Source organism: Saccostrea cucullata, unplaced genomic scaffold, assembly GCF_032062105.1.
Source record: "Saccostrea cucullata isolate Sc308-1 unplaced genomic scaffold, CSIRO_AGI_Scuc_v1 ctg149, whole genome shotgun sequence".
Classification (NCBI taxonomy): Eukaryota; Metazoa; Mollusca; class Bivalvia; order Ostreida; family Ostreidae; genus Saccostrea; species Saccostrea cuccullata.
The window spans coordinates 67,429-90,692 of record NW_026933711.1 but is presented as its reverse complement, the minus strand read 5'-3'; the positions used below and the strand labels follow the sequence as shown (position 1 = coordinate 90,692).

The following is a 23,264-nucleotide window of genomic DNA, read 5'->3' as shown; positions in this document are numbered from 1 at the left end:
AAAAGTTTGTGTTATTACAATGGTTAAAAATGTTAACAATTGGACATTTTAAAATTTGATATACAGTGTAAGATGTAATGATTAAAATTACAAGGTTCCTTTAGGAAAAATAAAAATTAACATTCAGATTTTGTCTCTTGCGGTCGCGCAAGTTTTTAGAATATGACGTATAATGTAAGGGGACTAGTTAAATAATTCAACCAATGATTATTGTCGTTGCAAAGGAAGTTCGCTATACTAGCCAAGATGGCGGAAGACTTTAGGTAAAATTTGCATGTGCATTAAATTGATTCCGTTTCTGTGATTTAATCACTGTATGTCAATGGACTTAAATCGCAAAGTGTTTTTAAATGGCATTGTTTTGTTTCAAGAACATAACAGTGGCTCACAGGGGCTTACTCCCGGCGTGCAATTATTATTCCTTAAAAAAATATACCGTAATCAGGTTGGGCACACACCGCCAAATGGTCATTTAACCCCCGTTTGGTGGTCAGTCGCCCACATTGGCGTCTTTATTACCTACCAAATGGGAGAGAAAAATCGTTTGGTTCAATTCTCTGGAATGACGTGAAATGGCGCATATATAATTTCAACTTACTGGGAATAAAATATAGATATTTATCTATACTCTGAATGAAAAAAATCAGAATTTCAACACGAACTTTGTGCGAAGTGTCGTTCAAATATTGGACAAAATCGTCAGCTATGTAAACAAGTGTAACGTTTCTGTGTTTTAACTTTAAAAAAATTCCCTCCATCTCACACATATTTGCACCTATCAATTGTGTTTATCACTTCATATTTTTGTCATCCGGGCAACCGATCAATTATCTAAACCAATTAAAAATGACGATCATTTATGAACTTGGGTCAAAAGACTGATTTAACAACAGTGACCCATTAGCGTTAATTTTCAAAAAGTAAAAAAGAGAAAGGGTAAGAATTCGCTTTTATTTCATTTATTTCGTATGCAATGGCTTTATTCTTTATAGAAATAGGATATGCAGTGAATTTATGATAAAATAATCGCTTGAAAACAGTAATATTGGAATAAAAACAATAATGATTGTAACTGTCACTTTGTAAGTCTTTTATTCAAAAATATTCAATAAATATAGTAGATACAGATACATCATAGATATGCATACTTAACCACAAAGGGTCGCACGGAAATCGTAACTTCATCCTAAAAGAAAATAAAGAATAAATGTTACTTTCAAATGTAGAAAAAAATGAATAGTATGGCAATAATTAAGTGCCCACCATATGAATAAGATATGAGGAGCTCGTATTTAATGGGATTTTATAGAGATTTATATAGATGCAGATCGAAAGATCGTTTGAAAAGTTACTTCTTTAGACTAACACCTCTTGTCTAAATATATTTTTTACTGAACTATACACAACAAAATAATTTTTCATATTTTGTTTGAGCAAATAGTTCGGCCATCATGAACAGCTGTGGGTTTCGTTTTTACGAAGTTCCACAGAACTTACACATGGGAAATTGACTAAATTGTATTAAATGTGTGAGGAATTTGTTAAGTAAAATTCTCCAATGCCTAAGTAAATGCTTTTTTGCTTTATTTTAATAAAAATTGGATTTAAATAAAAAAGACCACTATTTGGTAGGTAAAAAAGACGCCGATATGGGCGATTGACCACCAAACGGATATTAAGTGACCATTTGGCAGTTTGTGCCCAACCTGGTAATAATAAAACGATGGTGGATGGGTTCGCCTTGACTACGTGTTTACACCGAGTGATTTCGCCCTGTTTAACTATAGATAGTATAAAATATTTGTTCTTCTAAGTATTTTACACACAGAGGTAATTAGATAATAAGATATTTCCATCATAAATTTATCATATACCACTTTCTAATATTTAAGTTTTTTTTCAATAGACAAATAAATAGAGCTTATAAAATAAATTAATAAATATTTCATCATGTTTTTTTATTTTAACAAAAAACCTTACTCCCATTTTTTTTCCATAGTGGATATTTAACGTATCCTTCCATGTATTCCATGGCAATTTTTCTACTATTTTTGGAGATACATGTAAAAAGCATGTGGCTGGTCTCTCATCTTTAATTTTTATCAAGCTGCTCATCATTAGTCTAATGGTCAAAAGACCACCCGACAAGCTGACATTAACTAGATTAGTAGCATAACCCACTTGGGGCAAATCCACTCAGCCCGAACAAGTAATTGGGGGCAAAACCACTCAGAGCCAACAAAGAATCGGGGCAAAACCACCTGCATTCAATAAAACTACACAAGGGAGAACACCATTTTCTTTTTACACTCATGCAGTAAAATGGATAATTTTAGAATTTCACCTGAGCCTGGATGGCATTTTCTTTTTACACTCATGCAGTAAAATGGTATAAATTAAGAATTTTACCAGAGCCCGGACGCCTTTTTTTTAACACTTATGCAATATAATGGTATAATTTAAGAATTTCACCAGAGCCCAAGTTTAATTGACTTACTGGTTTGGTGACCTTTGACCTCCCCTGCAAATATTGAAATATTTGTTGATATCCTTACTTTTAAGGGGAAAAAAAGATACAATGTTTTCTTCTGTTTTGTAGAACTGCAAGACCAAAAGATTATTTCAGAAAATTTCTGGTAAGTGAAATGTCCATAAAAATCATGTTAGTAACTAAATTTTATTTTTCTTTTGTGGTAAAAGCTTCTGTTAATACAAGCAAAAATTCACAAATTACCATAATGTAGTGTCTGAGATCAAATAAAAGTCTATTTCCTTACAGTTTTTCCTCCCTACTCTACTTTGTATTTGGTATAAAATATCCCTCTTGCTCAAAAAGAAATGGAATATACCAGTTAAACCCAAATATACCAAAAATGGGATCAAGAGCTTATGAGGAGTAAGCATCCCCTGTTGAAACTGACTGTGAACCTGATACTGTAAACCAACTATTTGTGAATCATCAGAATAGTTTGGTTTTTATTTGTTTGAACTTCTATGTTACTTCATATTTTTTGGTAAAAATTGTGGTCATTAAAGATTGCTAATAGTGCGCATGGACCAAAGTTTAAATGCCATAAATTTTTAAGTAAAGTGTTGTGATTAAAAATGATTATTTTCTTTATGAAACAAGTCATAGCTCAACAAAATATGAATATGTTAACAAATAAAGTGGTTATCATTATTTTATGATACCTTAAGTATCACTTACTAAATAGTCAATGAAAATATTAAGCATAAACCGCAAGAAGTACGTTTAAAAAAAAAAATTACAGAACAGCCTCCAAAGGCAATAAAACAATTATGATTTAATGTGGTTGAAACAACATCAGACAAAAAATATTTATTCCACCAAAAAAAACATTACATGTATTGGAATATATTAAATCAGTTGTTTTGTAATTGGTGTATTCTATTCAGCCTTCTAAAAATGTTTAACAAATTTTTATTCATTTGACAGGAACAGGAAGTCCGGCCAGATGGTAGAGAGTTGGGGGAGGCACGCACAACTGTTATTAACATTGGTATTGTCAGCTTTTTGGTTTCAAATTTTTGGAGAATGTCTGATCCAGTACCAACTTTTTAATCATTTTTAAATTAAAATATATAGTTTTTGTAAACACTTTTGACTTCAGGTTGTCTGTGATTGATCTGACTATACTTAATGTCTTCTTGTTGACCCTGGTTTTAATGTAATCAACACTATTAGATTTGAAACTTTTATGACTTTCAATTCGGTCCATTTCATGTATAACTGAGAAAGAAGATAGAGAAAACATATAAATACATACATGTATATAATCAATGATGGAGTCCAAACAATTTAGGCCTTGATCTGTGATTTCAAATACTTTCTAGGATGTTTGACAACTGCTAATGGATCAGCATTGGTTAAAGTAGGAAATACAATGGTGATGTGTGGGATCAAAGCTGTGAGTTTATTTAAAAACTAGAGATTGAGAAAAGTAACACTATAGCATGAAATTAAAGCTGTCATCATTGGCACCATTGTAAAAAAAAAATGAATTATTAACACTGTAGAATTGACAAAGCTATTATTTTGCTAAGTATGCATTACACTGTTTTTCTTTGAAATAGTGAAAAATAGATGAAATAATTGCAGGATGTGAATGTGAAAGTAGTTTGTGTAACATACATTAAATTATATCATGCTTTGTATTTTTAGGAATTGGCAAAACCAAGAACAGAGGAACCTTCCAAGGGATTTATAGGTAAAATGAACAATATATTTAGGCCAAGCTTAAAAAATTCTTTGTTTGCAGTTGCGGACCTATAATTCTTAGACTGGGTAGGTAGGTAGGCATTCTTTTTTTTTTTTTTTTTTTTTTTTGAAAAAAAAAGTTTTCAGATTTTTGTTAGATAACATAAAATAGATTTCTTCACAGGCCTACAATACATGAATAAGCTCCACTCTTGGTATAAACTACTGATTGATAAAGATAAAAAAATGAAAATGAAACAGTTTCAATATCCTGAAAAATTGGGAAAAAATAATATTACAAAATGGCTAAAAAAAAGTGTGGGTCGGGTGTATTTTCAGTGGGTCGGTAGGCAACTGCAAACAAACAATATTTTATTTTAAGCCTTATATATGCTGTATTCAGAATTGTGTCTTCCCTTCAACAAAAGAGATGTTTTCTTTCCAATTTCTTTGTCAGGTCTAAATTTTGAGATAAATTAATACATGTACTTCTTTTTTATTCAATGTCCATTTTCATATTGGCTTATAAATTAATAGAAAATTCTAAATATTAAGAATAAAAGATTACATATTTGTCATTTTGTTTGAGAATAACAAGTTGTTCACGGTAGTTGATATCTTTCCATCTGATTATTCAGTGCCCAATGTAGAGTTATCTCCCATGTGCTCCCCACAGTTTCGCCCTGGACCTCCTGGGGAACAGGCCCAAGTCCTGAGTCAGTTCATGCTGGAGGTCATTCAAAAGTAGGTCAATCTGTAACCTAAATACATGTATTATTTGGATGGCTCTTTAAGTAAGAGAACCATGATTACAAACTGGTTTATTAATTTTTCATGTTTTTTTTTTTTCAGCTCAGATTGTGTTAACCTTAATGAACTACGTGTAGAGCCTGGCAAGGTAAGTTTTTACATGGATTATCATTTATGAATTCTTTTTAGGATCATCTCTCTAGAAAATTAGTCGGGGTGTTCATCGACACATCCTTTTATTCATACATCCATAACCTTGGGAAACCCATCTTCCATCCATAAATCTTTCTATACTACTGAATAAAATTAAATGAGACTTTCACAGAATTTTTCTTATTTTTATTGCATATAGCCATTGTATATATTTATAAAAGTTATTATTGGGAACTACATTGTAGATTTAAGATTTTAATGATAATACATGTACTTTCTGCCTACTCTAAACACAGTTTGTTTTTAGCTCACCTGAGCTGAAAGCTCAAGTGAGCTTTTCTGATCACATTTTGTCCGGCGTCCGTGATTATTCAGTCTGTCTGTAAACTTTTCACATTTTCGACTTCTTCTCAAGAACCGCTGGGCCAATTTCAACCAAACTTGCCACAAAGTATCCTTGGGTGAAGGGGATGTTTGTTCAAATGAAGGGCCACGCCCTCATTCAAGGGGAGATAATTGGGAATTAATGAAAATATGGTGGCATATTTTAAAAATCTTCTTCTCAAGAACCACAGTGCCAGAAAAGATGAAACTTATGGGGAAACATCCTCAGGTAGTGTAGATTCAAATTTGTTCAAATCATTACCCCCGGAGGTAGGGCGGGGCCAAAATGGCCGATCAAAGTTTTACATAGAAATATATAGGAAAATTCTTTAAAAAATCTTCTTCTCAAGAATGACAAAGCCATAATTCATCATATTTATATGAAAGCACGTTCAGGTAGTGTAGATTCAAATTTGTTCAAATCATGACCCCCGGAGGTAGGGCGGGGCCAAAATGGCCGACCAAAGTTTTACATAGAAATATATAGGAAAATTCTTTAAAAATCTTCTTCTCAAGAATGACAAAGCCATAATTCATCATATTTATATGGAAGCATGCTCAGATTGTAGATTCAAGTTTGTTCAAATCATGACCCCCGTGGTAGGGCGGGGCCAAAATGGCCGACCAAAGTTTTACATAGAAATGTATAGGAAAATTCTTTAAAAATCTTCTTCTCAAGAATGACAAAGCCATAATTCATCATATTTGTATAAAAGCATGTTCAGATAGTGTAGATTCAAGTTTGTTCAAATCATGACCCCCCGGGGGTAGGGCGGGGCCAAAATGGCCGACCAAAGTTTTACATAGAAATATATAGGAAAATTCTTTAAAAATCTTCTTCTCAAGAATGACAAAGCCATAATTCATCATATTTATATGGAAGCATGTTCAGGTAGTGTAGATTCTTTGTTCAAATCATGACCCCCAGGGGTAGGGCGGGGCCAAAATGGCCGAAAAAGTTTTACTTAGATATATATAGGAAAATTCTTTCAAAATCTTCTTCTCAAGAATGACAAAGCCAAAATTCATCATATTTATATGGAAGCATGCTCAGGTAGTGTAGATTCAAGTTTGTTCAAATCATGACCCCCGGGGGTAGGGCGGGGCCAAAATGGCCGACCAAAGTTTAAAGATATATACATGTATAGGAAAATTCTTTAAAAATCATTTTCTAAAAAATAGCAAATCCATGATTGGTCATGGGAATACTTTTGGATTTAAACTTTACAATAAAAAGCCATTTTCTACTTTTTCCTACCCTTAGTGCTCAGGTGAGCGATGTGGCCCATGGGCCTCTTGTTTTATAGTATGTATGGACCCTATACTGTGATATAGTGTGTTTGGATTATGACGGGAACGTCACAGATGCCTGTCTTCTAGCAATACTTGCAGCTCTAAAAAACAGTAAGATACATTACATCTTAAATTTGATGCAGTTTCTTTTCATGTAGTATGTTGCGAGTTCAGATAGTTTCTTTATGTTAAAACAATTAATGTCGAATTTTACAAGAACTAGGAAGGCCAACTACTGTAAACCAACTTTTATTCGCGACAACTTTATTTCGCGATTAACCGGGAGTAAAGTAGTTCGCGACGATTAATTTTCGTGACCAAGCCTTTTTTGGAACTGTCTTAATAGAAAAAGAGACTTTAAGAACCGGTTCGTGGCGAGAAATATTCGCGATGACGAGGCTCTCGCGAACTTCGTGAAATTTTCTTGCACGCGAATAAAAGTTGGTTTACAGTATATTTCCCAATAGTGTTCTAAGGATTAAATTTTATGTATTGCAAGCATACTATGCGGCTATTTACCAGTAAAACTTGTTAAGTACAAACATGGACAAAGCAAATTAATGGATATAATGAATCGTTTGGATACTAAGCAAAATCCTTAAAAATTCCTTTTAAAATTAAATGGTTGTAATGAACTCCGATATAATGCATTTACAGATACAGTGTATATTGATCTGATTTTTGCGCCCTGTAGAGATTACAAATAACTATATTTAAAACATGTATCTGAAAAAAATTTTGTCATTAAGCCGACATTTTTTTTACAAGTATTATTTGAAAATGTATTGGAAAAGTTGTTTATATGTTTAAAGGGAATTAAGGGTATAGCAAATTAACTTCATATGCCCTTAGAACTTGACGTTAACAAAGTTCATTTGTGAATATTAAAGATTTTAAGGAGTACAAAAATGACTTATTCATTTACAGCTACCTTACCTGAGGTGGTACTAAATAAGGATACAGACAAAATAGATGCTTTTCCCGATCGACTCTCAGCACTCCAACTACAATCAAGTCCTGTGTCCTCAACATACGCAATCTTCAATAAGTGAGTACAGTTTAACAGATCTGTATTTCTATAGATGCAATACAACAACCAGTCTTTTATCTCAATAACTTCCAATTTCAGTGAGATTCTCTTTGTGGATCCAACTGCTGAAGAGGAAAACTTGGCAACAGGACAAGTCACTGTAGTCACAACAAACGATAAACTCTGTATGGTTTATAAGCCAGGTGAGTATAAACATCGTACCTACATTGTATACAGCTTTGGACCCTGGGATTCTGATAAGATTGTTAGATTCCGATTTTCTTTGACAGGTGGTACCCCTCTAACAGATCAGCAGCTGTCCATGTGTATCAAAAAAGCCTTCAGTAGAACTCGTGACATTTTAAGACTTATAGACGACACAGTGTCTAGTGTAGAGAGGTAGTACTAAATAAATAATGAAAGGGACATCTTTGTTGTTATCGTTATATGTCAATCAGAATAGAATTGTTTTACAGTGTCAGTTTATGTATCTCTCAATTATATATATAATTGAACTTCATTACATCAAACACAGATATCTCAATACCAAGGACATTGATTCTGCAACTACCTTTTCTTGTTTTTTTTTTTAATTCTTGAGAGATAAATCTTGGTCCTTTTGAATCCCAGATGAAGTATGACTGCATCATATTTTTCACACCATTAAAATTGTCATCATTAAATGATCATAAGGGACATGTACAGTAAAACAAGGTGATAGCAAACACACTTTTAATAAATTGAAACTTACAGTGAAGTGATTCTCATTCTGTGACTTTATTATATATTAAAACATTGACTTATATGACAAATTAAACTTATAAGAGAGGACAGATTTGTTTTAAGTTTGGTTTGTATATCATCTGAACCCACTTTAAAGCTGAAAATGATTTGTAAAAGGATGCCATACTTAATAATTCACTTGCTATACATAAGGGCCCTTATATAAAGGCACTGTTCACTCAGTCTCGGTCATCACCTGTGTAAACCCATGACATAGCAATGAATGTGAAGGGTATACCCACGAACTGATAATCGAAAACGGAGTCAAATTCAGCTTTAATGACCTCCTGAGGAGTCCAGAAAAAACCAGAAGTCTCTGTCGAGACTGTAGCTCTACTGGTTTGTACTTATCAAAAACCATTGCACTATTTTATGTATCTTTGTGTAGTCTACTTGTGTGCCAACCTATTTTGAAATCAAACTAGAACTGTAGAAGGAGTAGCGTTTTTAAGGAATTTCACAGAAAATTCTATTTTTAGTAACCATGGTAATACCGTTAATCGAAATCAGAAACAGATGCACTATTCTATGTATCTGTGTGTCTACTTGTGTGCCAAGTTATATTGAAATCAGACCAGAACTGTAGAAAAAAGCGTTTAATTAAAGAATTTCACAGAAAATTCTATTTTTAGTAACCATGGCAAAACCGTTCATCAAAATTAAAAACCGATGCACTATTCTATGTATCTTTGTGTAGTCTACTTGTGTGCCAAGTTATATTGAATTCAGACCAATACTGTAGAAGGAGTAGTGTTTTTAAGGAATTTCACAGAAAATTCTATTTTTAGTAACCATGGCAACACCGTTCAACAAAATCAAAAACCGATGCACTATTCTATGTATCTTAGTGTAGTCTACTTGTGTGCCAAGTTATATTGAAATCAGACCAAAACTGTAGAAGGAGTAGCGTTTTAAAGGAATTTCACAGAAAATTCTATTTTTAGTAACCATGGCAACATATAGTTCATCGAAATCAAAAACCGATGCACTATTCTATGTATCTTAGTGTAGTCTACTTGTGTGCCAAGTTATATTGAAATCAGACCAAAACTGTAGAAGGAGTAGTGTTTTTAAAGAATTTCACAGAAAATTCTATTTTTAGTAACCATGCCAACACCGTTCATCAAAATTAGAAACCGATGCACTATTCTATGTTTCTTTGTGTAGTCTACTTGTGTGCCAAGTTATATTGAAATCAGACCAGAACTGTAGAAGGAGTAGCGTTTTTAAAGAATTTCACAGAAAATTCTATTTTTAGTAACCATGGCAAAACCGTTCATCAAAATTAAAAACTGATGCACTATTCTATGTATCTTTGTGTAGTCTACTTGTGTGCCAAGTTATATTGAATTCAGACCAAAACTGTAGAAGGAGTAGTGTTTTTAAGGAATTTCACAGAAAATTCTATTTTTAGTAACCATGGCAACACCGTTCAACAAAATCAAAAACCGATGCACTATTCTATGTATCTTAGTGTAGTCTACTTGTGTGCCAAGTTATATTGAAATCAGACCAAAACTGTAGAAGGAGTAGCGTTTTAAAGGAATTTCACAGAAAATTCTATTTTTAGTAACCATGGCAACAAAGTTCATCGAAATCAAAAACCGATGCACTATTCTATGTATCTTAGTGTAGTCTACTTGTGTGCCAAGTTATATTGAAATCAGACCAAAACTGTAGAAGGAGTAGTGTTTTTAAAGAATTTCACAGAAAATTCTATTTTTAGTAACCATGCCAACACCGTTCATCAAAATTAGAAACCGATGCACTATTCTATGTTTCTTTGTGTAGTCTACTTGTGTGCCAAGTTATATTGAAATCAGAAAAACTGTAGAAGGAGTAGCGTTTTTAAGGAATTTCACAGAAAATTCTATTTTTAGTAACCATGGCAACACCATTCATCGAAATCAAAAACTGATGCACTATTCTATGTATCGTAGTGTAGTCTACTTGTGTGCCAAGTTATATTGAAATCAGACCAAAACTGTAGAAAATAGCGTTTTTAAGGAATTTCACAGAAAATTCTATTTTTAGTAACCATGGCAACACCGTTCATCGAAATCAAAAACTGATGCACTATTCTATGTATTAGTGTAGTCTACTTGTGTGCCAAGTTATATTGAAAACAGACCAAAACTGTAGAAGGAGTAGTGTTTTTAAGGAATTTCACAGAAAATTCTATTTTTAGTAACCATGGCAACACCGTTCATCGAAATCAAAAACCGATGCACTATTCTATGTATCTTAATGTACACACTTGTGTGCCAAGTAATATTGAAATCAGACTAAAAATGTAGGAGGAGTAGCGTTTTGAAAAATTGTTTACAGACATATTGGTAAAAATCAGATAGATTCAGACAGACAGACAGACAGACAGACAGATTAGACGGACGGAGCTCAGACGCATTACTATCACATAAGCTCTTCTGGTCTCTGACCAGTAGAGCTAAAAAATTGACACTTTTTGAGGGGGTTTAATTTTCCTGGTTTTCAAGGTATGAAGAGACCCACAAATTTATGTCCACCACGAAATGTAATTTTTCACATAAATTACTACTGATCAATTCTTCAACCACTAAAATCCCCATGAAGCAATATATTTTCCTCAAACCACGAAAATTTGACCCCTTGGAAATGTGTGATTTCACAGTATGTCGACTTGTAAAAACAACTTCAACTTCAAAGAAAAAGATTTTAATCACAGAATTAAATCGTATTACAATGTTGATTTTACAAACCTAATAAACATACAACATTTTCTTCCTCTATAAAGCTAAAATCTTCACAGATTAGTAGTCATTACAATATATAACCAAGTGCTGACTTGAGGACTATTAACTCTGTGGTGGTTGACTCAGCAATCAAAAAAAAAACAAACAATTAAAACAATTGTCAAGACAGTTACTGAAGGTTCCTTAATTTTAGGAAAAATATATTAATTGTACATCCCATAAAAAATACTTTTTATGAAAAGTCATCCTCTTTTAAAGGGATCCTGTGATGTTACACAAACATGATCTTTTGTAAGGAATCTACTATATATTGCACAGAATGAGAGGAATGTTAAAACAAAAATCCATTTTCACGTGTATACGTATCATTGATTGTCATCCACAGAGGTCCATAAGGCTTTTTTTTAGCCACAGAGCTCACCCGAGTCACTAAGGCCCTGCTATTATTCCTCAGATTTACCCCATATATTCCTATGTAAAACTGATAGCCTACTGAGGCCCCACCCTACCCCCCTGATATCATGATTAGAACAAACCTACTACACTTTGTAATAAAGCTTTCTTGTTATGTTTTATCTATTCTGGTTTTATAGAAGATCTTTAAACCTGTAATCAAATTTTCCATAATTCTTCATCATCTCTCCTTAAAAGAAACCATATGACCCTTAATTTGAATGAACTTGAATCCCCTTCACTGGCTATGGATTCTCTGTGCCATATTTTAGTCGAAATTGACACAGTAGTTTTGGATACCTATTTGAAAAGTTTATGACAATGACAGAAACAGACAAAGTATGGATCAGGTCAGCTAAAGAATATTTTCAACAAAGCAGCCTAATATCACAGAAATTTATCTGTATCAGTAACACTTTTCAGATATGTATTACAACATCAGGTTACAAGTCACAACTTTGAAGGCTACATTCAAGTGAAGAATGTCAAATATGAATTCAAGAAAAAAATTGAATTCTTTAAAGCAACAAAAAATCTTAGCAATGATTCAATACACGTATGTACCCTGTTCTCAAATCAAATGTTCATCATAGTAAATTATAAATATAGAAAAATCATACAAGTGGTCGTTGAATATGAGTATTAGAGGAAAGTAGGGGCTTGTACCCATGAATTACTGCAGTATATAGTAGGTTCTACCCCACATACATATTTACATTAGTTTCACAGCAGTGAAAATAAACCTGATTAGGTTTTGTATATTTGTCAAAAAAAAGTAGCAAAAGGTATTTAAAAATTTGTTCATGGTCATGTATATGAAAATGTAAAGTGACATGGTTAGGACGGATTAATGCAATGTTTGAGTGTAATATCACAAAATGTATATCAAATACAGAATGGTATTAAAGTTGTACAAAATTATATCAACTTTTACACACTTGTAAATAGTTAACGTCCAAGTTAATAAACTTGATAGATGTATGAACTGAGCAATTTCCTATACAGAACTATATTGGTAAAAATCAGATAATTCGTTTGGAGTAAATACAGAACATTAAAAATAAATACTGTCTAACTGAGCATACTGAAAAAGTATATTGTCAGTTAAAGTGCAAATATATCTGTATATTAAAATGTAAAATAACAATTTAAGTTATCACATACTAACAGAGATCTACTTCCAGTATATTGAAAATAAATTAGTGAGCATACTAAACCTGAAAAGTATACTGTCATATAAGTATTAAGTGTATAATTATATTGATATGTAATTGATATATAAATAACAAAGTTGTAAAATAAAACAATTAACATGTATCACAGTGAATGAATAAAGTTATTTGACTTGTAGATTCCATGAAAGAAAACAATGAATTTCCAAGGCAAACGTAGAAAGGGATAAATCCAGTATACAAGAAATAAGTACATTATAATAAATAACCAATATCAACAATAGGTTTGATTTATTCTCGGACAATAAAGCAAGTTCCATTGCATTTCTTTTAAAACTATACATTATAAACAAAAAAATTTGCACATTGTTGCCAAAGCCGTTTTTCAATGTCTCAAAATGTGCAATACAAAACATTCAAATAAACTTCAGTAAAAACATGGTTCAAGTAAACACACGATCAATTTACCAAAGCGATTTTCATTCCCTTTAGCTTTTAAATTTATTGTAATATTAACAGATATAACAAATTACCCTTCTATAAATGAAGTAAAATTGTCTATCCCTGGCACTGCATTTTAGATGCGTTTTACTTACATGTTGTTACGTTACAAGATTAACAATTTTATCTAACTGGTGCAGTTTGGATGAATAATAAGTAAAAATTGACCCTTCATCTTGCTAATATTTCTACAAGAGGTTAAAATTGATTCAGATTAATGGATCAAACCTCTACATAATTATGTAAATCATGCTTTTCTATAGGAACTACAGTTAGAATTATATGAGAGTTGAAAGATGAACATTAACACTAACACACAATTGTATAACAATGATTTACAGTCTGTATACAGGACGGTTTACTGCAGCACACAAGCCTGACTTTTTTGCCGACCTGACTTGGAGTAATTGCGCTGTAATTTCCGGACCGTGCCCGCCACCTGACTCATGCTGGTAGAGGAGGTGCTAGATGACGGAGACTGGGGGGCGCTGTTGTCCGATTTCTCCTCAGTTTTATCATCTCCTTTTTTCTTGTCAATAGACTGCTTGCCTTTAGGTGTCTGGGATGTTTTACCTAAAATAATAATATTTTTGCATAGAGGACACTTTATATCAAACTACAGTGTATCTATACTTGAATAATTTATAGTTATGATTACACAATACTCATGTGATTAGAGAGAAAGTATTAACAATAACATTAATTCTTATGAAACAATACATGTACCAGGATTACATTTAAGTTTAGCCCTTTACCTTTGTCCTCTGCAGTTTTCTTTTTGCTGGCAGTCGGCTTCCCTTCAGCAATGTCACCATTCTGTTTTGAACGCGCCGTCTCCTTAATTTCCTCCTTTTCTATAACAACAGACACGTTACTTTGTTCCTTGATCATGGATGGTTGTCTTTCAGTGTTAAGACTTGACGTCTCTCTGTCTGGGCGGCCCATCAGAGCTGATGCTATAGGGGAGGTTTTGAGATATTCCCTCATCAGCTCGTCCTCTTTGTTGAGAATGGTCTGTCCCTGACCGTGCACACTGATGGAGCCGACCCCTAACTTAGTAATTCTGTTTCCTTTGGAGTGTTTTTCACACAGCCATGCCACTTTTCCACTGGGTAAATGGCATCTGAGAAAATAAATAAATTAATAAGGGCATCTTTAAAAAAATTGTTTGTTTGCTCTCTCCCCAGTGACTGCCAAAAATCCCTCAACTTGAAACTTTTTTGTGTTCTGGTAAACAGATTTTAAATAATTGGCATTGAAATTTTCTTAATAGAAAAAATGTTGACCTAATATACCACAGAAACAAGAGGCCCACGGGCCTTATAGGTCACCTGGGTATTGTGTAACAACTTTTAAACAATTATATTTGGTTCGTGTTTTAAACCGGAGGCCATGAAATTCACAATTTACAATTTTGAAAGAGGCACCATTACTTATCATAATCATTAACTTAGCATGCTTACTCTATTTACTTAATACCCAGAGATAGATCAGAGTAACAAAGAGAAAATGCACTTCCACTTTATAACCAGTTGTGCACCTCACCCACTGACCCATGGGCCACATATTTCAAAATTTTGCAAATGTAATCATAAAATGGTTGAATATTTTCAAGGAATTAATGTATTTTTTACTATATAATCAATAGGGCCCCACCCTAACACCAACCCTTTATGGACAAATCTGCCACTCTGCTCATCATAACTATGTGCTTAGGAGTTTATTTAATACCCAGGAGCAGAGAGTTTTCAAAGAAATAATGCATTTTCACTATATAAAGGAAAATAGCAACCCTGGGGCCATAAAATTCAAAAATCTGGAAGAGGCACTCTTGCTCATCATAACTATGTGCTTAAATTTATTTAAACCCAAGCAGAGAAGATTACAAAGAAATAATGCATTTTCACTATATAATCTAAGAGCCCCGCCCTCCAGAAACCCTGAAGGGGCCATGAATTTCACAAATCTGGAAGAGGCACTCTTGCTCAATTTTCATTTAATACCCAGGAGCAGAGAAGAAGATTTTCAAAGAAATAATGCATTTTCAGTATATAATCTAGGAGCCCTGCTCTAGCACTATAACCCCTGATGGGGCCATGAATTTCACAATTTTGGTGTGCTCATTACATTCATGCCAACAGTTTGCCTGCTTGATGTCCAGGAGTAAAAAGAAGATTTTTAAAGATTTTATTAATTTTAGTGGTTTTGGCCCCACCCCTCCAAAATTCACAATTTTTGTTCCCTTCACCCATAGATGCTGTACACCAAATTTGGTTGAAATTGGTTTAGTGGTTTTAGAGAAGAAGCTTGTTCAAATGTTAACACACGACACACGAGCCTAGCAATAGGTCACCTGAGTTACTCAGGTGACCTAAAAAACCCTGATTCTTCCTCATAAACCTCAATCAATCACAGCCAATGACTCAGTAATGATTATTTATACTTGCCTGTCAAGCTGCCTGATGAATTCTTCATTTTCAACATGAGATGACACCAATTTATGGACAGCCATGTAAGCCATCAGGAAGTTGGAAGTTGTCTTTCCCTCCTAAAAAGGAAAATAGCAAGATAAAAAGAGCAAAAATTGTCCCTGTAAAATAATCAAAATAATTACGGTACTCATTATCTAACATCCAATAAAATAAAATATAAAATCCAATTTTCAAGTACTGGTAGCATTTACAGTAACAAACAGTAGGAGCTTAATTGCCTATACAGTGTATAAGTCACATTTAGGAGAAAGCTTGTAAAGTTAACTTAATTAAATTGTAAAGATGACCAGTGTATTTGAGTGTACCGGTACCTAATAAAAGATGCCCACACTATTGATAAAAAAACATCACTAAACTTTCCACCAATTTATAGAGTAAACATTATAAAGAATGTACACTAACAGCAAAGTGATTCTTTCCTATAGTTTTTAAAATACACACTCAAACCTTTTTATCCAAAACCCACTTTTTTTTTTTTTTTAATTATGACTGAAAATCAGATGGTGTAAAATATTGAGGCATTTCAAGATTTCAAAGTTGAAGAAATTAAGCAAAATTCAACTGAAATATGAACTTGTATACATAATAACAATTGACATTTACAACAAACTAATAGGGCATAGTTACATCACTGTCTAAATAAGTTTATGTGATAGCTATACAGTAAAACTTGATTATAGTGAAGTCAATGGGACCTATGAAATTACTTCACTTTAATCATAATTCCCTATATCTGTATAAAGAATTCATTAAATTTACAAAGCTGGGGATCAAAGACAACTTTGCTATAGCAGAGAATTCGTAATATCCATGTTCGTACTAAATGAGTTTTACTGTAGTTTAATTAAAAAGTGTTGTTCTGTAATGATGGTAGAATCAAATGTACATATTAAATGTAATTTAAAAAATACTACAGGGCTTAAAACTGCACCTTGTATAAATACCGGGTATTGTTTGCTTTTGTGAAAAAAAAAAAAAACAATTGAAAAAGTTTAAATTGTTCACTGTTTAATATGATTTAGTTAAAGATGTTTTTAACTATTGGCTCTTCATTTTAAAAAAAAAAAAATTGCAAAATATTTCAATCTAATGAAGATAGGTTGTACAATAAAACCTAGATATAATGTCTTTTAAGCAATGCAATATAGCCAAACTTTCCTGAAACAGTGATGAGATTATGAATTCATTCAATGTATTGTGGTGTGTGTGATAAACAATTGTTTTACAATGGGAGTCAAATATAGATAAGCTTGGGATGTATCGAGCTCTACAAATTATAAGGATGTCAAAATCATCTCATTGTCTTCCTTGACTAATTGGAGGCTTCAATCTGGTGATAGTTGATAAATCATAATCTTGCATATATGGACTGTAGCATAACAAAAAGCCACTGAAGACAAATGATATGGGCTGGACCATTCATTGTTGAATTGTTTTATAGCTGACTAAAGGGCAGAAAATGTCTCTCTGACTTTATTTTTGTATCACGTACAGTTTTGATATGATTGTCATAATAAATGTACAAAAAATAAATTGTAAAGGGTTGTAGTGCTTTAACTTTATGTAGGCCTTAATTTTTTTGTTAGAAATGTAATCTGTATTTGTATCCATGCAAACATAAACAAAGACACATATTTTAGTCACATCTTTCAACAGTCATATATTAGTTACATCTTTAAACATCTATGAGTAATTATGAACAATTAATGAAAGACAATGAGGATTATATATTTTTGACTGTAACTAGCAAATAAAAAAATATCTACATGAACTTTGGAGCTGACTATTTTTCAGGTTCTAGAGCATGCATAAATATTATTATTGTAAAAAGTTGGAAAACAAAAAATGTTGACCATTAAAATGGGAGAGAAAAAAAACTGATACACTAATAAACAAGAAAACTGACTTGGTCTAAAACACAGTTAATCGGTCAATGATGTAACAATGTATATAATCACAAAATACAGTATTAAGCATACACTGCCGCTACAAGCCAAAAAGTCCCTAGTTAATTAGTGTTACCTCAACAGCAATTTGTCAGTTTCTTAATATTTACCAGACTTTTCTGAAAGGAAAATTATGCCATTGTTTAACACATTGCACCAAGCAATAGCAACTTTCTAAACATTTTAATATTTTTTTTACTTGCATGTTAATTGTTCAACACTGGAATGACCCAAAGATGCAATACTGGCCTGATAAGAAGTCTTTATAATACCCATGTAACAGAACTTATTTATAGTCCATCTAAGATGTTTTAAACAGACAGACAAACAATGAAGTTCATATCTTCTTTCTTTGGTAATAATCATTTATTCTAAACCATGTGAAAGAAACAAAACCAACAAAACATTTTGTTAGGGGGCAAATTGAAACATTCTTTTAAAACTAATTGTGATTTTTTTTATGGTGAAAGATCATGCTTTGCATCTGGCAGGTGACTCTTAGTGAGAGGAAAACACAAAGATTTACTTAACTTGCTTTGCATTGTCTGAAAATTTGAATTCAGTTAAAGAAGAAAGCCATCAGTGAGATAGTATACCAGATATGGTAGTAATGTGGTCTGAAAGTTTCTTTAGTGAAAACTTTTATTGTCAAACTTATATACTGAATATAGTTTCCTTAAATACTGTTAAAATTTACTTCTATTGTCAAACTTATATAAATGTAAGGCACATAGTGAATATAGGGCCAGAAATTGAGATTCTGAACCTTAAATATAAGGATTTGACATAAAGGTTTGTCAAAGAAGAAATTTTAAACAGCATGCTATCATCACTCATCCTTAAAGTCAGAAACATTGATCCCCCTTCCTTAGTTCCAAAAAATTCTACATATACCATGAAATATTACTAACTTGGTCCAGGAAATTCATGAAACTCTCTCCCAGTTGTCCATTAAGACACTTCAGTTTGACAGAGCTCTGTTTCAGGATGGCGTAGAATCTGGCCAGGAATGGAGCAGCCTCTGTAATGGTGTCTATAATCTCCTCCGCTGTGTTTGTGAACAAACTGAGGGGCTTGGGGACCAAGTGCCAGCCCTGAAAAAAAGAAGAACATAGATATCAGGTACTAACATAATTAACATGCTGCCTGAATCACATAACATGTAGTTATAGACTTATTACACACTTTGACTGAATATATTGACTAGAATTTTGAGTTCTTGATTGCAGAATACAGGCATTTTGTGAGAGAGACAAATTAGAAACTTGCTGCAAATAATTGTCATCTGTACTACTGTAAACCACTTTTTTATTTGTGAGAACTTTATTTTTGCATAATTACACAAGAAGCAAGCTTGCAAAAATTTCATTCTTGCATATAATGGCCAGTATTCCTTTAATAAGATTATGGAATTTTTAAATGTTATTTAGTCTTGCTTATTATTTATAATTATCTATTCATTATCTTATTATCTTGTTATCGTTATTAAATGTAACCAGAGCCTCCTCATGTTCACACAGGAGGCTCCACTGTAATCATTTTTTTTTATTTGTGATAGCTTTATTTTGCGAATTATGCGAGACAGCATATGCTTGTGAAAATTTCATTCTCATACTTGCATTGAATGGTATTCCTTAAGATTATACTGAGCAACTACTACAATTCGTGAAAATTTTGTATCGCTTATAAAAAGTCAGTAACTATCTCATGAAAATAAAGTGTTGCAAAAATTAAATGATCTACAGTATAATAGTATGTACATGTATAATAAGAATTATCATATGTATGCCTACCTCCTCATGCCCACACAGGAGTCGACATGATTTTGACAGCTGAAAAGATAGTAATTGCTGTAATACATGCTTATATATTTATTAAGGGTATTTATTTATGATGCTTATTAACCTTTATCATTATATATATGTATAGTATGCCTACCTTACCCATGACCAGGTCACAAAAAATCTGCAAAATTGAAAAAATCCTAAAATAAAAGCCGCCATTCCCCGCTCTCGATTTAAAAAAAATTTATTATTATTTATCATCAATTTATCATTATTATATGCCTAATGGAAAACATAGTCTAAAAATAGATTAAAATGGAAAACATTTAGCCTAACAATAGATTACAATGGAAAACATTCAGCCTAAAAATAGATTACAACGGAAAACACTTAGTCTAAATATAAATTACAACGGAAAACATTTAGCCTAAAAATAGATTACAATGGAAAACATTTAGATTAAATAAATAAGATTGCAATGGAAAACATTTAGCCTATAGATTACAATAAACATAGATTACAATTAAATAACCAACCTAAACCAGATTAAAATAGAATAACGTTGCCTAAAGGTCTTAAAACGTACAAAAACCATATCCTATAAAGGACACAGTAGTTGACAAAAAACCATATCCTAAAAGCACATTAGGTTAAAACCATAAAGCTATGAGGTCTCATAGATGAAAAAAACAAAACTGATGTAGAAATACTGCTAGGTCCTTGACTTTACCTTGACTCTATCTTTATTGAGATTGCTGGCTCGGGACAACAAGCTCTTGCTGGCAGTTTTGGGTCTCTCTGCATTTTGTGGCGATTCTTGTGCTTTTGGTTTATTGACTGAAAACAAAGTACAGATATAACTTATATTTTTATTCATAAAACAAAAAATCTCCTAATAATTTGCTATATACCTATTTTCATTGTGTTAATTGTAATCTGTATATGTTTCTTTACTTTTATTAATTTTTTTCTTTTCTGTTGTTCTTTATTACAAATATTTTGAAACACACTTAAGAATCTTTTTTATACTGCTAAGCAGAAAAAAAAATCCATTACTGATATTTTCAAATCTGCAACTATTTACCTGATCTGACAAAATCAAAGACCAGTAACCGTGGCATCAGTTGAAGGTCAAGCTGCTTTGTCATAGTGATGACATGTCTCATGAACTTTCTTTGAATCAGTTCATATTCTTCCTACAATTTGATAAATCAACTCTGCTAAAATCTATTGTATAAATCAAGAGTTTTTATCCAAGAAACACCATTAAACAACAAAGGATTTCAAGTTTCATAGACATTCATTGCTCTAAGAATGCTTTTATTTTCAATTAATGATGTAGGAAAAGTGAATTACCAATCAAAGCAGCTGTTATGATTCTCACCTGATAAGAGTGCCTCTCATTGGTTACTTTCTTTTCATTTGATTCCTGCTTCTTCTTCTTTTTGGCTTCCTTCTTTTTCTTCTCCTCTGCTAGAGCTTCGTCTGTTGCGGTGGGCAGAGAATCCACGACATATTTGTAGAGAACTTCGAATCCCTCTGGGTTCTCCTTCTGCATGTAGACTTTACTGGCTCCTTTATCTGATCTCCTCATCAGCAGGCTTACCTGTACAGGTACACAGTTTTAAAATTGAAAATTTCATTGAACTGTTCATTGTTTGGTCAACACTCTACATATACATGCAAATCAACAGATGTTAGAAATATTCACATTCACCTATAAGACAGTTACTGTAAACCAACTTTTATTCGCAACGACTTTATTTCGTGATTAACCAGGGGTAAACTAGTTAACGACGACTAATTTTCGCGATCAAGCTTTTTTCGATCGGTTTATTGAATTGTACTTTCGCTACAAGAAATATTGGCGATGACGGGCTGTTGCAAACTTCTTTTCCACATAAAAGTTGGTTTACATATAAAAAAGAAGTAAAATCATAAACATTCCTAGCAACTTTTAATCTAATTACAGAAATATCTAAATTATATTTACTGTAAATCACTTTTTATTCATGAGGACTTTATTTTCGCGTAATTACGCGAGACAGCGTGCTCGCAAAAATGTAATTCTCACGTATAATAGTACAGTAAAACTCGGTTATAGCGAAGTCCTGGGGACATGTGAATTTAATTCGCTATATCCATAATTCTTTATATTCGTATAACAAATTCGTATAACCATATATAGCAAATTCGCAATATGCATGTTTTCCTTCAAGTGTTACTACCAAATATGTCAGGTAAGCAAATACTACAAAACATACCTTCATTAACTAGAAATATATATGCCATGAATAGAAATTAAATTTTGAGATTTTTGAAAGTTCGTTATAAAAGATGTAAATTTCAATGTATTTAACCTCAACGGGACTGAAAAACAGTTCGCTTATCCGTAATTCGTTATATATCCGAGTTCGTTATAACCATGAAATTTTGCAAAGATTTGTTAAGAATTTTGCCGGGGACTCAGAAAAACTTCGCTATATCCGTGAATTCGCTATATCCGTGTTCTTACTAAACAAGTTTTACTGTATTCCATAAGATTATATAAAGCAATAACCACAATTCGTGAAAATTTTGTCTCCCTAATCAAGAGCAATGACTATCTCGCGAAAATAAGTTGTCGCGAAAATTAAGTGATCTACAGTATCCATGAATGGAAAATACATGCATGTAGAAGTTGCAAGCACTTTATACATCTGTACTGATAGTTAACCCTACTAGGGTAATTTGTTTTTACCTCTATAGTCTATATTTGTTTTACCTCAGATCTTTTCCATTTGTCACCCGTCCCCACCACTGCCACAATCAGAGGGAGGTTCATGTTACAGACAGCAAATCTCAGCTCCATCATACAGGCATCTGATTCTACATACTGTTTAAAAATCACATTAAAACAAATCTCAGCTCAATCATACACACATCCAACTCAACATACTGTATTAAGAGTGTATCATTAGGGAACTGTTACATTAGGGGGGTAAACATATATTGAGTAAATTAAAAGTCTCAGTCCATTCCTCTGTACATAGTTAAAAACAAACCTCATCTGACACACAAGCCACAATGACTTTACAATTCTGTAGACCAATAGCAATCTCTTGATAAAGACCATACTGAAACATAGAGGGATAAATATAAGCTAGACTGGGTTTAAAAAGGACATATAGGTACATGAATTGGCATTTCAAACTTATCTGAATGATAAAATTGCAGAGACAAAATTTCATTGTTAATTATTAAAACTTCATTTATTTTGTAATTTTCAGCTGGAAGTCAATTTTATGTCTCTTAAATCCAAGATGGAGCAAATGGTATCTGAACCTTTAATGTTTGACACCTACCTTCCCCATCTGTTCTATATCTAGCCAGCAGGAGAGTCCCTTCTTCTCCAGGAATTCCTTGATTTTGCGGGGATCCCCGTACCCCAGGGCTCCTTGTCTGGCCTGGGTTCCCTGATTCACGGCATCCTGGGAATTCTGCCAGCAGTAGCTGATAAAAACATCAGGGTTATCCGTCTTCGACTGAAACAGAGATCAAATGTAATCCAGAATAACAAAGTACTCATCTGA

At 32.7% G+C, this 23,264-nt stretch overlaps 3 protein-coding genes across 3 annotated transcripts in view; 1 reads left to right on the top strand and 2 right to left on the bottom strand.

The window, feature by feature from the left end:
* Window positions 1–197: 197 nt before the first annotated feature.
* On the top strand, window positions 198–8,255 carry LOC134239029 (exosome complex component RRP43-like). The gene is made up of 11 exons (XM_062721165.1): window positions 198–263; window positions 2,600–2,636; window positions 3,458–3,521; window positions 3,856–3,929; window positions 4,184–4,229; window positions 4,858–4,963; window positions 5,072–5,117; window positions 6,814–6,910; window positions 7,727–7,847; window positions 7,929–8,032; window positions 8,120–8,255. Exons 1-11 carry the CDS (start codon window positions 247–249, stop codon window positions 8,230–8,232), a joined length of 825 nt encoding a protein of 274 aa, XP_062577149.1. The 5' UTR covers window positions 198–246; the 3' UTR covers window positions 8,233–8,255.
* Window positions 8,256–12,965: 4,710 nt separating this feature from the next.
* On the bottom strand, window positions 12,966–19,855 carry LOC134239046 (uncharacterized). The gene is made up of 6 exons (XM_062721190.1): window positions 19,847–19,855; window positions 19,702–19,740; window positions 18,820–19,002; window positions 15,918–16,018; window positions 14,226–14,593; window positions 12,966–14,043 (listed from the first exon to the last, which is right to left on the bottom strand). Exons 1-6 carry the CDS (start codon window positions 19,853–19,855, stop codon window positions 13,829–13,831), a joined length of 915 nt encoding a protein of 304 aa, XP_062577174.1. The 3' UTR covers window positions 12,966–13,828.
* Window positions 19,856–20,034: 179 nt separating this feature from the next.
* Window positions 20,035–23,264, bottom strand: part of LOC134239045 (uncharacterized) — a 59,347-nt gene continuing 56,117 nt past the window's right edge. Inside the window, exons 69-75 of the mRNA XM_062721189.1 lie at window positions 23,037–23,216; window positions 22,737–22,808; window positions 22,457–22,567; window positions 21,077–21,298; window positions 20,777–20,888; window positions 20,423–20,529; window positions 20,035–20,055 (exon numbers count right to left, since the gene is read on the bottom strand). Of these exons, the coding sequence (XP_062577173.1) occupies window positions 20,035–20,055; window positions 20,423–20,529; window positions 20,777–20,888; window positions 21,077–21,298; window positions 22,457–22,567; window positions 22,737–22,808; window positions 23,037–23,216 (825 nt within the window). The remainder of the gene's footprint in view (window positions 20,056–20,422; window positions 20,530–20,776; window positions 20,889–21,076; window positions 21,299–22,456; window positions 22,568–22,736; window positions 22,809–23,036; window positions 23,217–23,264) is intronic.